Consider the following 14084-nt stretch of genomic DNA (forward strand, 5'->3'; position numbering starts at 1 on the left):
ATAGGAAGGCGTTCCGCCATACCCTAACTCACCAAGTGGTAGAAACACCTCCCTTGGAAAAATTGTTAGTATTCTCGTTGAAGAACACAATTTTTCATCAGTTCACAATTCGTAGACGGCTGACTAAAAGTCCATATTCACTTATCACGCATTTAGACAAACCTTAGATAGTACACAGAGTTCTACACCATTCCTCGATTTTGGGGAAATCTCACCTACATCACTACTCATCAACCTACCATCACTACTCTATATACTACGAGGGCGGTAGAACTCGCTTCATTTGTTAGTCTTAGTTTATTTGTGCTGTTTTTTCTCAGTCAGGCTTTATTATAATATGATAATCAAGCCCGCCCTCCGCGGCCGTTTAGCGTGAACCAGATACAACAAGTATCCAAATCAAAAAAGACACATTCCCCTCTGCAGTAACCTATATCAACTAATTCATGGGTTGTTGCAAAGGTGTTTTGTGGAATGCAAGACTCAAACAGCCCCCATAGGCTTTGGCTTTGTCAGAATCTTTGTGTCTGAGGTAGTTGGTGACAACAATGGCTGACTTACGTAAATCAAAATATGATGGGAGAGGAGTTACCTGGTCCTCAGAGTGATCTGGCATGGGGTAAAGTGTTGCTGTTGCGTTTGAGTTGAGATTCTGATATGAGTGTGGAACTGTAAGAGTTGGATCGCTTCAAAGAGCTTTTCGTATGTGTCTAAAGACTCTATGGTGTAGTATTTGAATTGTTTGCTGCAAGGAACTGTGGGTTTTTTGTCTCTGATTGTTGAAAAAAAGCTATGGGTTATGGGGTATGATAGAGTTATGGGTTTTTGGCCCATTTCCTTGTATATGAAGTGAGAGAATTCCTGATCTCACCAATGTTCATCGGATCGACGTTGGTCCGGCGACTGTGCGTTGCCAATCCCCAACTTTCAGGGCGCCCGGCTCCATTTCTTCTTGCCATTTGCCAGACACCCCTCAGGTCATCACTAACCATTTGAAGAAGGAATGGTGGACATATCCGCTTGGTCAAGAACGATGAAAAACCTGCTCAAGACTGTGAACTCGAGGCAAAACTTTCAAAGCCGAACTTTGATCTCTTGGCCTCGGCTCATTGGCACCTGTCAGCATATTACACCTCGTCACGGGTCGGTCGATCGGATCCGAAAGACGATAGAGGAAAACCTGTCGCAACGGGTCTCCAAAGATCTGCTTAGCCAGCTCAAACTTCACCGTCACAAGCAAACCAATCCTTCTTCAGATAGAAAATTTCATCAAATGGCTTCAGGAACTTCGCCAATTTCGACCGACGAGCTTCAATCTCGTCAACAGACTCTGTTGGTGCCTCACGTGATGCCCTTCATTTTCTTATCATTTTTTTAAAACTCACCTGACTATCATATTATCCCTTTGGAATTATGCAAATTAGAACTGCAATCGAGTCTTCCCAAATTGCTCTCAACCTTCTTCCGTCAGGAATTGCGGTACCATTGAATTTTTCAGAGGGCGTTGATAATACAGCAGGCGAGTTCTTGAATGAAGCAGCTGCATCGGCGCAAAAGCTGGCTTTCAATGGGCTATTTAGCAGCGTACTTGCCGGTCCTACTAACGAGAGCGACGAGTACGTTGACGTACCGGTATATCTGGGTCGACCTAGCTCGTCTGTTTCCGTCGATGTCGATTGGTTGAAGTCACAACTAGCACCTGATACGCAACTGCCAATCAAAGTGAGTATCATGAAGCCAGTCTGGGAGCTCTACAATTGCCCAACACGATCTGAACAACTTCTTTCTCCTAGATCCGTCAATCACCAGCTTCTCCTCAAGTTAATTCTCAAGAGCTCGAAGTTTTCTCGGGATTTCCCTCATCACTGAAAGAAGATTCAGCCTTCTCCAAAGTATCTGAACTCCTCCAGCAGCTCACTCCCGGGAGCATACATCACCTCGAATTAGGATCCGAGTCAACAAATGGTGGCAAGACTGCTTGTTGTTTATTTGGTGAATTTTCGGGCTATTGGGTTGGGTTGATTGGCTGTCGCGTTGCCACTTGATCTATCACACATACCTTTTACCTTCTTTACGCGTGTTCTGAACAAAGTATTCAATGAATCGAGTGTTATGATGTTGTATAACCAAAATGTATTTCTCTGTGCACAATACATGTATTGAATTCCAGCGAAATTCTCTTGTGCATCTCAAACTCTGGCTTCTGATCATCATTACATATATTTGGCTGTTTGCTTCTCAACCAAAGCATCCGAAACTAGCAGCCAAATAGAAGTGAAGCATGACCTCAAGATCCGATCCGGATATCTGTCTTGATTCTCAGCTGGCTCGGGTAGCAGTGGTGGTGGTGTATATTTCATGAGGAACACTATACCGGTGAAGACCCACATAGCTCCAGCATTGAAAAAGAGGCGTAAGCTTTGATGACTATATGGAGTCGTTTGATCTGTGCGGAAAAGGTTGAACATGCCTCATCATTTGAGTCATCAGCCCATGAAAGCAAAAGCCAGTCATGACAAGACAATTGTGCAAAATATCACATAGAAAATTGTTTTCAACCCTTAGAGTTCAGTTTCCGGGAGTCCAGGGTAGTCGTGATATGTTACTCGGGTATGCACCAAAAAGGCGTTGTATGAGATAGTTCTGAATTCGCAGCGGGCGCAACTCACTTTGAAGGGAATCTTTCAAGTGTGCGTACAATTGGCGTTGCGCGTCTCATTTATCAAGCTGGACTTCGATGACCTTACCGCTTTTGTCCTGTCTAGACACCACGTAGCATGCAGCCTGATTATTCAAGATGTGTCACAAATACATCCAACAGAGCTATTGCATGTCTCAGTGTTGTTTGACTTGTGATTGCAGCTTGGATACGAAGTCTTGGCCGATGTATTGAAAGCAAAAGATGATAAAATTTCGAAAGATCGTCCGAGACTCACCGAAGTTCTCGTCAGACGCACCAGCTTGACTTCTATCAATAGCTCGTATTGCCAATTTTAGGGATCAAACATGAAAATGAGACCGTCTAGTGCTATTCTGCTTTCATCCTTGATTTTAATATTTGTAACCTCGCTTCTTTCCCTTCCCTTGGAAAATGAACTGGACGAGGCTCTTTTAGCGGATAAAGTTTATTCTCACGGCCCTGATGCAGACCCGAGATCTGCACAGGATCCCAGAAAATCCTCTAGTAGTTCTTTGGTACCCAAGAAAACAAGTTTGCAGAAAGGAACCCGTAAAACCAAGTTTCTAGAACAATTTTGGAAGGCAGCATTGGACCCACCACCAGAAAGTGCCAGTGAAGAAAATTGGAAGATTTACTATAAAATCGCTCTCAAAGTGTTATATTTAAATGACCTGAACCCCAAAATCAAGGCGCTGGCCGAGGCGGTCACGGAATTGGGAGAATCATTTCCTTTGTTGGAGTACACTGATCAAGGAATAGATGCTTTTATGGTGCCGTATCTTTACCTCGCTCATAGTTGCCTTAGGGTCGTTTCATTGGGACTGGGGGAAAGAATCTGGGTCGTGGGTGTCTTGTCGTGCCTCAGATGGAAAATTCCAAAACAAAAAGAAGAGATAAAGTCAAATAAATTTATCTACACATCTGACATTGCCACTATCCGAGGGAATATTGAGACTTTCTTGTTAAGAGGTGAGACTTTCATTATTCAACTATATATTTTTGAATCTATAAAACCGTCTTAAAGTTATACGCAACCTGACTTTCAGAGCAGCCTCTGGGAGAGATACTTCAGACGATGTGGCCTGATTTTCTTACCTATTCGAGTCTTGCAGACCAACATCCGGGTGAGTGATGAAGTTACAAAAAACAAGTGATGGTAGCTGACATTGGGGCTTGATTGACAGTTGTCTGGGAAGGACTCCAAAGAGCATCATTAGCAAACTTGATTCTACAACAAATCAGAACCTCTGCTATAATCCCATCGGACGAATTCAAAGGAATCATGAAGTCGTTTCTTCGTTTGCAAACTCCCATCGATGACTACAGGGCTTCGACATTCACAGATGATCTCGCAGGTCAACTTGTCAAGATGCTCAGTTCAACGAGGCCAACAAGCGCCCTTGCTGAAGAAACGGCCTTGGTTCGAATCCTATTGCATATGCAGGAGAACCACCTTCACAGCAGACTGAAGGTTCTACAATTAATCCGAGAACATAAAATTGGCAAAATAGTTTTCCGCGTTGACATTGGCCTTCAGCTTGGGGACAACCCGTTGGATTCTCCAGCAAACAGACTTTACAGCTTACTGAAGAATGTACAAAATCTTAATATTGAAGATTTCAACGACGCCTTGAAATCAATGATCGACCAAGAACTTCCGATACCCCAGTGGGGAAAGCTTCTCAGGATTCTCGAAGTGTCGAAGCCGCTGAACCGAGACATTTACAATAGTGTGGATGCACTACTTTCTGACTCGGAGGGGATCACCGGGAAACTTGCAAGAGTCTTACACCAGCTCTACCCTAGAAGAGGGAATCGCAATATCTTCAGCCCGCCAGGGATCCTGGCTCTGATCTCAACCCGAGGTAAGTGGAGAAGTTCAGATGTGTCAATGCGAAATCCTGATTGACATGCGTTTGTTTTGTGGATATAAATCTAGCGCAAGACCTCAAAGAAGCCATTCATAGGCAAGAACTTGAAAAGAAACTTGTCTTCGAAGGAATTTTATCAGCTCAAGTTATTGAGCCTTTTTCAAAATTCTTGATGTGGAATTTCAAAGGCGACAGAAAACCAGAGTTGAGGCGTTATTTACAAACAATATACGTCCAGATTATGTCAAGAGAAGACACTCTGAATGCGCTCAAGTCGAGTGACACCATCATAGAATATATTCTACGCATAATTTTTCTCAAAAACAATAATCAGAAACTTCTTAGATATCTATCCAACAAGATTGCCTTCGAATTGCTTTCATCGCGGGTTGTTGAACTGCTCATAGCATCACGCAAAAAATTATCACATCAGACTTTTGAATCCCATCTTCAAAAGTTTGAACAGGTCAGTCATTTTGTTTGGTTGGAAGCATCTTAACAATTGGTGAGTTGGATATTGATTCCAGATTTCAACTTTCTGTAGGAGCTCCTTGAAGAATTCGAAACGGTTCTAATTATGAAGATGGTTCGTCAGCGAACAGATTCTACCAGCTTTGTTCATGAATGAGATTCAATTTCCTGGCCAAACTATGATGATGATTGTGTCCACACAGACATAAAGTTGAAATTGAACCCCAAACTTGATAGATAGAGGTTTATATTATCTGAACTTGTAGCAAAATCAATGGTGTTCACTTGAGTGTGGTTGACCTTGCTCTGACACCAAAATATCTTGGTCTGGTATAGCAAGGATATACAACATTGAGCGGTAGGACTGATGGTCTGCGCATTATTTTCAGTGTATCTCAGAGTGGTATCTTAATATGACCCCTATTTCCCCCTTTTGCTCATTTGGATTTTTGGTCCTCTACCAACTCGGCCGGGAAACTGGACAAGTAGTGAGATTGACCGTAGCAGATCTTCCCATCAAGTGAAGCCTCCTTTCTTACTAGTATTGCAGATGGACTGATTCTTGAATACCAGAAGGATCCGATCAGACTTTGAAGAAATCATGCGGTTAGAACGCGCGCTGGATTCTCCAGTCCTCACATGTCTTGAATATGCGTAGTTATACTAGAGTGAAATTTCAGGAGATGGATCTCTGATGTATCAATTTACAAATTGAAATGTTAATACTTGACAAACTCCTTGATCGGCTGCCAAAGTGTTATAGGAGCTATAAATGTGGTGCCTCTTTTTCGACACAAGAAAAGAACTAAATATAATTTTACGTCCGAATTGATCAAGAGATTGAGTCCAGATAAATCTTTCAAAGAAGACTTTCTTGAAACATGGTGGCTTTAAGACTTTTAAAATTTACTTTTGTTCTTACTGCCTTCAGCTATGTGGCAATTGGAGGTCCGATTAATCACAAAAATGATAACCAAAATGGTAACGTTATTGATCATTCTATTTAATTTCTTTGAAGATTATGAAATATCGCAAGAGAGTATCAGAATATCAAAGGCTAAAACCTTTTTCATGGTTTTGGAAAAATAGGGCTCAGTGTCGATAAGTTAATCAAAGTGGATTGTATGGAAACTCACTTCGCAGAGTCAGAAATATTTTCTGAACCAGAATTCCCTGGAGAAGAAGCTCTGGTAAGGCAAAGGGAAAAGTTAACTCACAGACCCTTCAAAATCGGTGGTAAGTCACAAAGTTTTATTATTTGAATTCCAGAGCTATGACTGCTTGTAATTGAATCGCTGACCTTTGATGTTTTTGTATGAAAGTCATGGCTCCTGAAGTGTGCGCTGCCTCTTCAGAAAAGAAAAAGATGATCCAAGTGAAAAGTAAGTAATTTGGTTGAGATCCAGAATTGCTTCAGAAGGTATCAATGATTTCTAACATCTTGATGACCATATGACATAGAGAAACATCCATTCAAGAGTCATGAATCAAATAAAAAGGCATCACACCCCGGGAGCCTTTTGAAGGAAGACATTGTTTTCAAGAAATCCACATTGAATCCTAACATTGTTTTAAGCTAGTTGCATCCAAGGAGCTCTTTATCTTTTTACTTTTGATGTTTGAAGATGTATTAAAAATTCCTCTATGTCAAAATCATTGATTTCAGAATATATAAGATTTACTTGAGAGGAAGTCCTCAGTCATCCACTTAATGTTTGCTCATAAATGTCCACATAACAGCATCCACAATGGTAATGACATCATACACGTGAAAGACTGTGGCCGCGCCCAAGAGGCCTTTGTGAACCTTATGTTCAGGTTAGGTTTCATGACGTCGGTCCTGGCCATGTGAGCCTGGAGAATAAGGTCCCCGGTCAGTCAGGGTTGGGTCCGGGTAACAGCCCTACCATGCCACCGCCAAATACAGCAAATACAAGGCTGTATAGGTGGTAGGCACACACCTGCTCTAACCTAGCTCAAGATATAGGACCAATAGCCAACCCAGATGTTTGGCAGCACTATTGGATCACCACCCAGAACAATATAACAGTACAGTTGATCCAGCCTAGTCACAACCACAGGCCGGCCCCAAGGCCCAAATTTTCAACCCTCCAGTAATAGCCAAGTAGGGTATTTTGCTAGAAGTTTTTTTGCATCTTATTACCACTTTTGACTCACTTGATCTCAGCTTTGTTGATTTGTACTTGGACTATCAAAGCAACAGCTTCAAATGCAAATCCTTCCTGGACTCAAAAGCTCTCTTTGAGGATGTTCACAAGTGGTGTCCAGTGTCAAGGATCTGGATGTATTTTCAAAAAGTCAATTGGCATATGGACGTCTATTGGTGAGTCTCTGATCATTCTTGGCTTCTTAACTCACTATCCATCACTGATACCTTGTCATTTTCAACACTCAAGACTTGGTATGACCGGGTACCAGATGAAAAATTGACCAAGAGATACTGCTTGCATTGATGCATACCACAAAACACCCAATACCAAAACCGCTGCGCAACACAACAAAATACGACCAGATCCCATTGTGTTGCGCTTTTGGCGCAATATTACACTGCAAAATGTACCGCAACGGTACATGAAATTTTTTCTCTTGATGTTGTGGTGCGGATGAGGCGCAATATTTTCGCAATATTGACGCATTATTGCGCAGAGAGCAATATTGCGAAATTGAGGTCAATTTTGCAATATAGAGCTCAATATTGTGCTAAAGACTTTCTCGTGGATACTACTTGTATTGAAATTTGGGAAATAACAAAGTAAAAACATGTTGTAGCTTATTCCAAAAAATGGAATAAAGGACTACAAAAGATATTATTTTCTTTTCTTTTTGGCTACACTGTCAATATAGAGTTGATCAGATTTTGTGGCTTCTGCAAAATCCCCGTCCGGTACTACTCCCTCCTTTAGCCAAGCCTGAGCTCCCACGAGCCGCTCCATTGTCTTAGGAAGCATCCCACCTCGTGAAGGGGTGCAGATATCAGCCGCCGCCAAAAACATCCGTTCGCAGGCACACAACGTGGCCGAAACCGACAGGTAATCACGTGCGAGATGAGCAAGAATGGGGAATTTGTGTTGATGTTCCTGTCAAAAACAAAATACATTAGAATGTGGCAGTGAAAAGGTAGTACTAGAAAAAGAGATACTAACCTTCCACCAACCCAAAGGGGTTTGGCCCTTATTGATCGGGCATTTCCCATTGAGATAATCTTCAAGCTCAGTATTGGCCTTATAATTAACTGCGTCTGCAACTCCAAATATGTCGAATTTGTCAAGGTGGGTCAAAGCCGGTTCATTATCAGTTGGTGGACTTTCCTGTTGCTCCTCTGATTCATCCAAGCGACTCTTGAACGCTTCCTCAATAGCAATATTAGCAGCTTCTTCTTGTTTGGGGTAAAACTTGGTGAAGAACTTCCCTCGAAGGCAAGGGTTAAGTATGGTAGCCAATACAATACTTTGGCATTCAACCGCTTTGTCACGGTATTTTGTTAGCCAATTAATCATCTCTTCAATTGCCTTTGTAATGCTTGAGTAATCCGACGATTCAGTTTGAAGGGCCTTGAGTTCGGAAATGACACGCTGGTATTCGGCCAGCACAATACAACCGGTGGGTCCATTACCCTCGACTCGTGCTGTAGCGTCTACAAAGGTCTACCAGAATTCATTGAAAGTTAAACACCAGGTATGTCAGTCAGATAGTCCTATAGAAAAAGGTCAATGTGCTCACCTTCAATACTTTATTGACAAGTTCAACTGCATTCCATTCAGCCGGTGAGATCGTAACCCCCTTGAAAAAACGTGCCTTGCGATCCGCCGCTAGCATCGAGTCAATTACCTGTAGATACAGTGTGTCAGATGATAATCAAGATGATAGACAAGAAGGAAATGAATGAAAATATAGAATAGGGAAAACATACCTCATGAGCCTCACATGCCACCTTCCGGCTCTGGTAGTGGCTATTCCACCGAGTCTTGCAAGGACGCATGAGCATTTGCCCTTTGTATCCCATCCGAGTAGCTCGTGACTTGAAATCACAGCGCCTGGCTGCGCTGCTGGCGATTTGACCACTACACAGCCAACAAAGATGCCTCGGATTAAAAAATCTGAGGTATCATCGGACTCAAATCCTCGGACAGAATCTTTCCGAGGTTTTGATCCGAGGTATCCTTTAGCGCCAAAAAATACCTCAGATCAAATCCTCGGACAAGATCTGTCCAAGGGTTTCCATCCGATGATGCCTTGGATTTTGCAATCCGAGGCATCTATGTTGGCGGTGCTAACTGTATTGACCTGCATAGAAAATCAGGTCAATGAGTTCTTTATCAAAAAAAATAAGTGAAGAAGAAAAACAAAACGAAATTCAAAGAAAGAGAAGAACAAAAATATATATAAGGAAAGACAAAGTGACAGAACTTGCCTTCACAAGTGCAACAGCAACCAGATCCGCCTTGTCACAAACATCATCCTGGGTTTGATCCTCATCATCATCAACCCCGTCAGGCTTTTCAGGTAAGCCTTCATCGGATTCATCTTCTTCATCAGAATCCTCTTCATACATTTCAATAGCATCATTGCCATTATTAACCTGAAGAGACGGAATAGGGAGAGCAACACCATGTGGAATTGTTGATTTGGTGGTGGTAACCTTCTGACCAAGGACTTTGAGGCCATGCCCGACTGTGAGATTCAGTTTGTGGGCATAGCAGCGGATATGGTGAACTGAACTATCCCAAGTCACTGGATTGTCGGCAGTTGCAAACATAGATTCGAGTTCGAGAGCCATTGGATTGTTATTTACGCCACTGTCGGTAGTTTGGCATAACATGTAAGAGAAGTAAAGTGATGGTTAGCCAAATAGTACTTTAGAACAGAGTGGATATGAAAATATACGATGAGAAAGATATAAAAAGATATGAACGTGAGATGAATGTGAGACTTATCTTTTCATGAAGACCTTGACGAGTTAAGAACCGTCCAATTGGTCTTGCCAAGAGAGCCCCGAAGTGCCTCCAAGCAACCATCTTCAAAGTTAGGTGAGTCGATTTACAATTCCAGTTTTCGTCGATGTAGTTTGCGGTTGCTCCAATAAAGGAGTAGCAATTACCTTTAGTAGTCCAAACGTTGTGAATTAGGCAGAATTTGCCTTTATTCATCTGTTCAGATACATATTATAAATGATATCAATAGAAATATAAATCAGGAAAAACAATTTTACTTAAAGTGCTTACCTTGATGGTATTGATAGCTTTATTGTGTAAGTCCGAGTAAAGTATGACCGACTGTTGTGCGGCCCACGTCTTGGAACGTACCACAGCACCTCGATTGATTGTATGGAAAGCTGCTCGAAGGGTTGGGTCTTCGAATCGAGCCCAAGGGAGGGCATGCCGAACAACCCACAAAACCAAGAGCATGTTCAGCAGGTCGACCGTAAACGTAGGCCCACTGATAAAGTCAGATAATGTTCCTCTGTCGTTTTTATCAACCTTCTCCTGCTTGTCATGATATGAAGGAGGGAGGGACATGCCAGCAGCGATGGCCTTATGTCGCTGTTTGCACTGAGGACGAGCTGCGCTGCCATCGCGATGGCCCCATAAGTTGAAATAAGAGGTTTTGGTTTTGTCGCCTGTGAAAGTTTGGTGACAAAACCAACACTTGTACATGCGGCCCTTGAAACCAAAGGAAAAATTGATGGTTAGTAAAATATAGAGACAAATAAAAAATAAACTTACATTGGGTGGATGAAAATAATCCAGAAGCTCCTTCACATCATCGGTCCGAGCCTCATTGTAGGCAGGTTCTTTGTTGGATTTGATGAACTCTACTTCGCTGTCGGACTCTTGAGACACATTGATATCTTCTGGTACTTCAAAGACCTACAGTAAACGATAGGAAGAAACAGGTATAGAGTAAACAATTAGAAGAAAAATTTAAAACCCATGAAATAGATGAAGGTAAAATTAAAACTTACATCTGTGTTCGATTTCTTTGACTTTGATGTTTGAGTGATGCTGCCTGAGAGACTTCCGGTTGGCGATCTGGCATGATTGCTAGTTGAAAACCGAGCCTGGAAGTGATAATAAGAACATATAACAATTAGTTCTCCAAAGAAATTAGAAAGAAAAATATAAACATCACGAAAAAGATGAATGAAAGAGTAGGACTTACGTTGACATTTGATTTCTTTGATTTTCGAGGTGTGCCGCCCAATAGACTTCCTGTTGGCGACCTGGCATGTTTGCTAGTTGTTGACCGAGTCTAGAAGTATTCACAATATCATGGATCAGTTAATTCTCCAAATCGTTCTTGGATATCAAGCAACTTGACATACCTTCTTGCCTTTTGAAACAGGTGTTGTCTTTTTGCTAACAGGCGGTCGAGGCGAAGCAGGACGATGGGAAAGGTGGTTTGGATTGTCATCGTCAGGAGTTGTTTGTTGAGTAAGGGCCATACGCGAGTCGTTCGGAGTAATGATGAACCCTGGCTGTGTGCAAATAGGGCTTGCCGGCCGAAGGGTTCTAGTGGAGGTCTGTCCTGGAATCTGGAGCCTACTTTGGGATCCGGTTTGGGATGAGGATTGGGAGAGGGGCATGGTGGTGATTGAAGTGAAAGTAGATGAGATGATCAGAATGTATTTGGTTCAAAGTTGAAGAAACGATTTGATGATAAAAAAAACTCACCTTTCCATACTAAAGGACCGAATTGAGATCCAACCACATTCTGGCCATAGGTGATAGTTCTTCCAGGGGCTGTTGTAGCTGTGGTTGAGTGCGCCACCTTCCATATTGGGAAGATGGATTGTTTGTGGAGGTGTTGAGCTTGCAAGTCGAACGCAGGGATAGGTAGCTGGCTAGGTTCACTCTGCAATATATAGAATATATCGGAGTGAACCGAAATTGTGTTGCGGGTTTCTGAGAACCCGCTTTTTTGGCCCCGGATTGCGCTGCACTGGCTCCGCTATATATTGCGGGGCCATTGCGGGGCCAAGAACCGCACCGCAAACACTATAAGTTGCGGAGCGGTTCCGGTATTGAAACACCATCATGAGATTTGGCATGATGTGTGACCCTCAAAGGGCTTTTCTTGTCTTATCTTGCTGTTTCCATCTTTTTTGCATCTTCCGTCTCATTTCTTCATCTCCATGTACACAACCCACCATTGTTATGTACTTGATGAATTGTGATGAGCAGAACTTGCGCTGAGGGTTGCTTGTGCTGAGCCATGCTTGTGCTTCTCATAAGGTACTTAAGTAGGTACTTAAGCGGACACATAAATGCACGGGCGCCTAGGCTAGGCAGTTAAGGCCTTAAGGTAAGTACTCATGTACTTAATATTAGGCCGGTTAGGTACCCAGGCCCAAATATTGGAGTTCGGGGAAAAAAAAATTGAAAAAAATTGGCCAATCAGATTGGCTTGCCAAGTCATTTCTAATACTTACACCCTATTCCTAACCCAAAAATGACTTATTACATGTCATTTATTTATAGGGGTTGTGTGTATAACGTTGTGTAACTGAATTTTGTTTTTGCAGAGCGGTTGTGGTCGTGACTAGACTGGATCAACTGTGCAGGTTCTGGCCTCCTCCATATTTTCACCAACCACCTTACCACCACCAAATTACACATCAAAGCCAGTTGGCCTTGGGCATGTATGGATCTCTACTCCATCACTGAGCTCATCCAAGAAGGTAAGGGCCCATTTGGCTGGAACCCAAAAACAGTTTTTGGTTGAAAACACCATCAAAGCCAAAAACTGTTTTTGGGTCAAAATGGGTTTTCATTTTCATCAAAAACACCGGCATCTGGCAACTTCATTTGATCAAAAGAAAAAACCATTTTTGATCAAAAACTCTTCAATTTTGAAAAACAGCCCTGAGGCTGTTTTTGAGACCAAAAACAGTATTTGCCCCTCTACTTTGATCTTTCAATGACCTTTTCAGTTGACTGTTTGGTAATTGTATCACCAAATTTCACGTTTTTCAATCCGCCCCTTGAAAAAGGGGCAGATTGAAAAAACATTTTTGTGTAACAATTTTTGGCTAAATCAGCCAAACGGGCCCTAAGGCTTTTCAAGCGCCACAACCACAGCTTATTTGATCAACCACATCCAGCAAGCCAAACTAGGTCTTTGACTTCATCAACCTAGCATGATTGAATTCAAGTTTCCCATAAAAGTCAGGCTTTGCAATCATTTCCTCACAAAAACATTAAAACTCAGTCCAAAGGATCTGAAAATTAATGATTAGATACCCTGACGTTTTTTTATTGTAAGATATCTGCAGCCATAACCCGTATTGACCAGTCAGACAAGTCAAATGGATGCTTTGGTTTTTTTTCATGGCCCCCCTCCTGGTCCCCCTTAGATGGATTCTCCCACCAACAGTGGCTATTTGCCTTTGTCCTCTCTTTCAAGTCACCACAGAATTGCCCCAAAACCATGATTACCCTGTCAATCCACTCATAACTCACTGCGGCTCTTGGGTGAGTAAGTTCAAATTATTTCTCCCTATATTTCATGCTAGTATTGTATACTGAGTATTGGTGAGGTGTAATCCCTTTCCACCGGTGTGGTGATCAATTTAAGGGATCAATCAAAAAATTCTTATTTAGTAGTTTACCAGTTTATTAGAAAGGTTTAGCAGGACAGAAAATTCAAAATGAAGGTTTTTGGATCAATTGAAGCTCTTATGGGCTTATGTATTGGTCATTGGGTCAACATTACATCATTTTATTTCACATTACACATTAAGATCATTAGAGTTCATTCACAAATTCATTACAAAAAGAAAGAAAGAAAAACATAAGGAAAATTCAAAAATATAGGTATATAGGTTGGAAAATGGTTTTTAGGGTAGTAATAATAAAGTTATGGGTATTATGAGGTTAGAATATGAAAGGAAAACATTATATTATACTTTAACAATTTTAATCTTGAAGGTTGATAAGAAGAAACAGAAGTTATTAGAGAAAAGGTACTTTTTTGAAGTTGGTAAACAAGAGGTATACGTGTAGTTTGGATATGTAATGGTGGTAATAGTGAAATTTAAGGTT

The 14084-nt window shown here is 41.8% G+C and overlaps 3 protein-coding genes across 3 annotated transcripts; all 3 read left to right on the plus strand.

Moving 5' to 3' along the window:
- Nucleotides 1-1413: 1413 nt before the first annotated feature.
- Nucleotides 1414-2045, plus strand: MELLADRAFT_87000 (uncharacterized protein; the record flags this gene model as incomplete). The annotated part of the gene is made up of 2 exons (XM_007403620.1): nt 1414-1722; nt 1794-2045. 2 exons carry the CDS (start codon nt 1414-1416, stop codon nt 2043-2045), a joined length of 561 nt encoding a protein of 186 aa, XP_007403682.1.
- A 961-nt stretch (nt 2046-3006) lies between these two features.
- MELLADRAFT_58601 (uncharacterized protein) lies at nt 3007-5179 on the plus strand (the record flags this gene model as incomplete). Its single annotated transcript, XM_007403621.1, has 5 exons — nt 3007-3649; nt 3727-3804; nt 3865-4545; nt 4620-5017; nt 5096-5179. 5 exons carry the CDS (start codon nt 3007-3009, stop codon nt 5177-5179), a joined length of 1884 nt encoding a protein of 627 aa, XP_007403683.1.
- Nucleotides 5180-5903: 724 nt separating this feature from the next.
- Nucleotides 5904-6602, plus strand: MELLADRAFT_101262 (uncharacterized protein; the record flags this gene model as incomplete). Its single annotated transcript, XM_007403622.1, has 4 exons — nt 5904-5970; nt 6112-6258; nt 6345-6404; nt 6484-6602. The coding sequence occupies 4 exons, from the start codon at nt 5904-5906 to the stop codon at nt 6600-6602; spliced, it is 393 nt and encodes a 130-aa protein (XP_007403684.1).
- Between the last annotated feature and the right edge of the window lie 7482 nt (nt 6603-14084).

This window comes from Melampsora larici-populina (assembly GCF_000204055.1).
Source record: "Melampsora larici-populina 98AG31 unplaced genomic scaffold MELLAscaffold_1, whole genome shotgun sequence".
Classification (NCBI taxonomy): domain Eukaryota; kingdom Fungi; phylum Basidiomycota; class Pucciniomycetes; order Pucciniales; family Melampsoraceae; genus Melampsora; species Melampsora laricis-populina.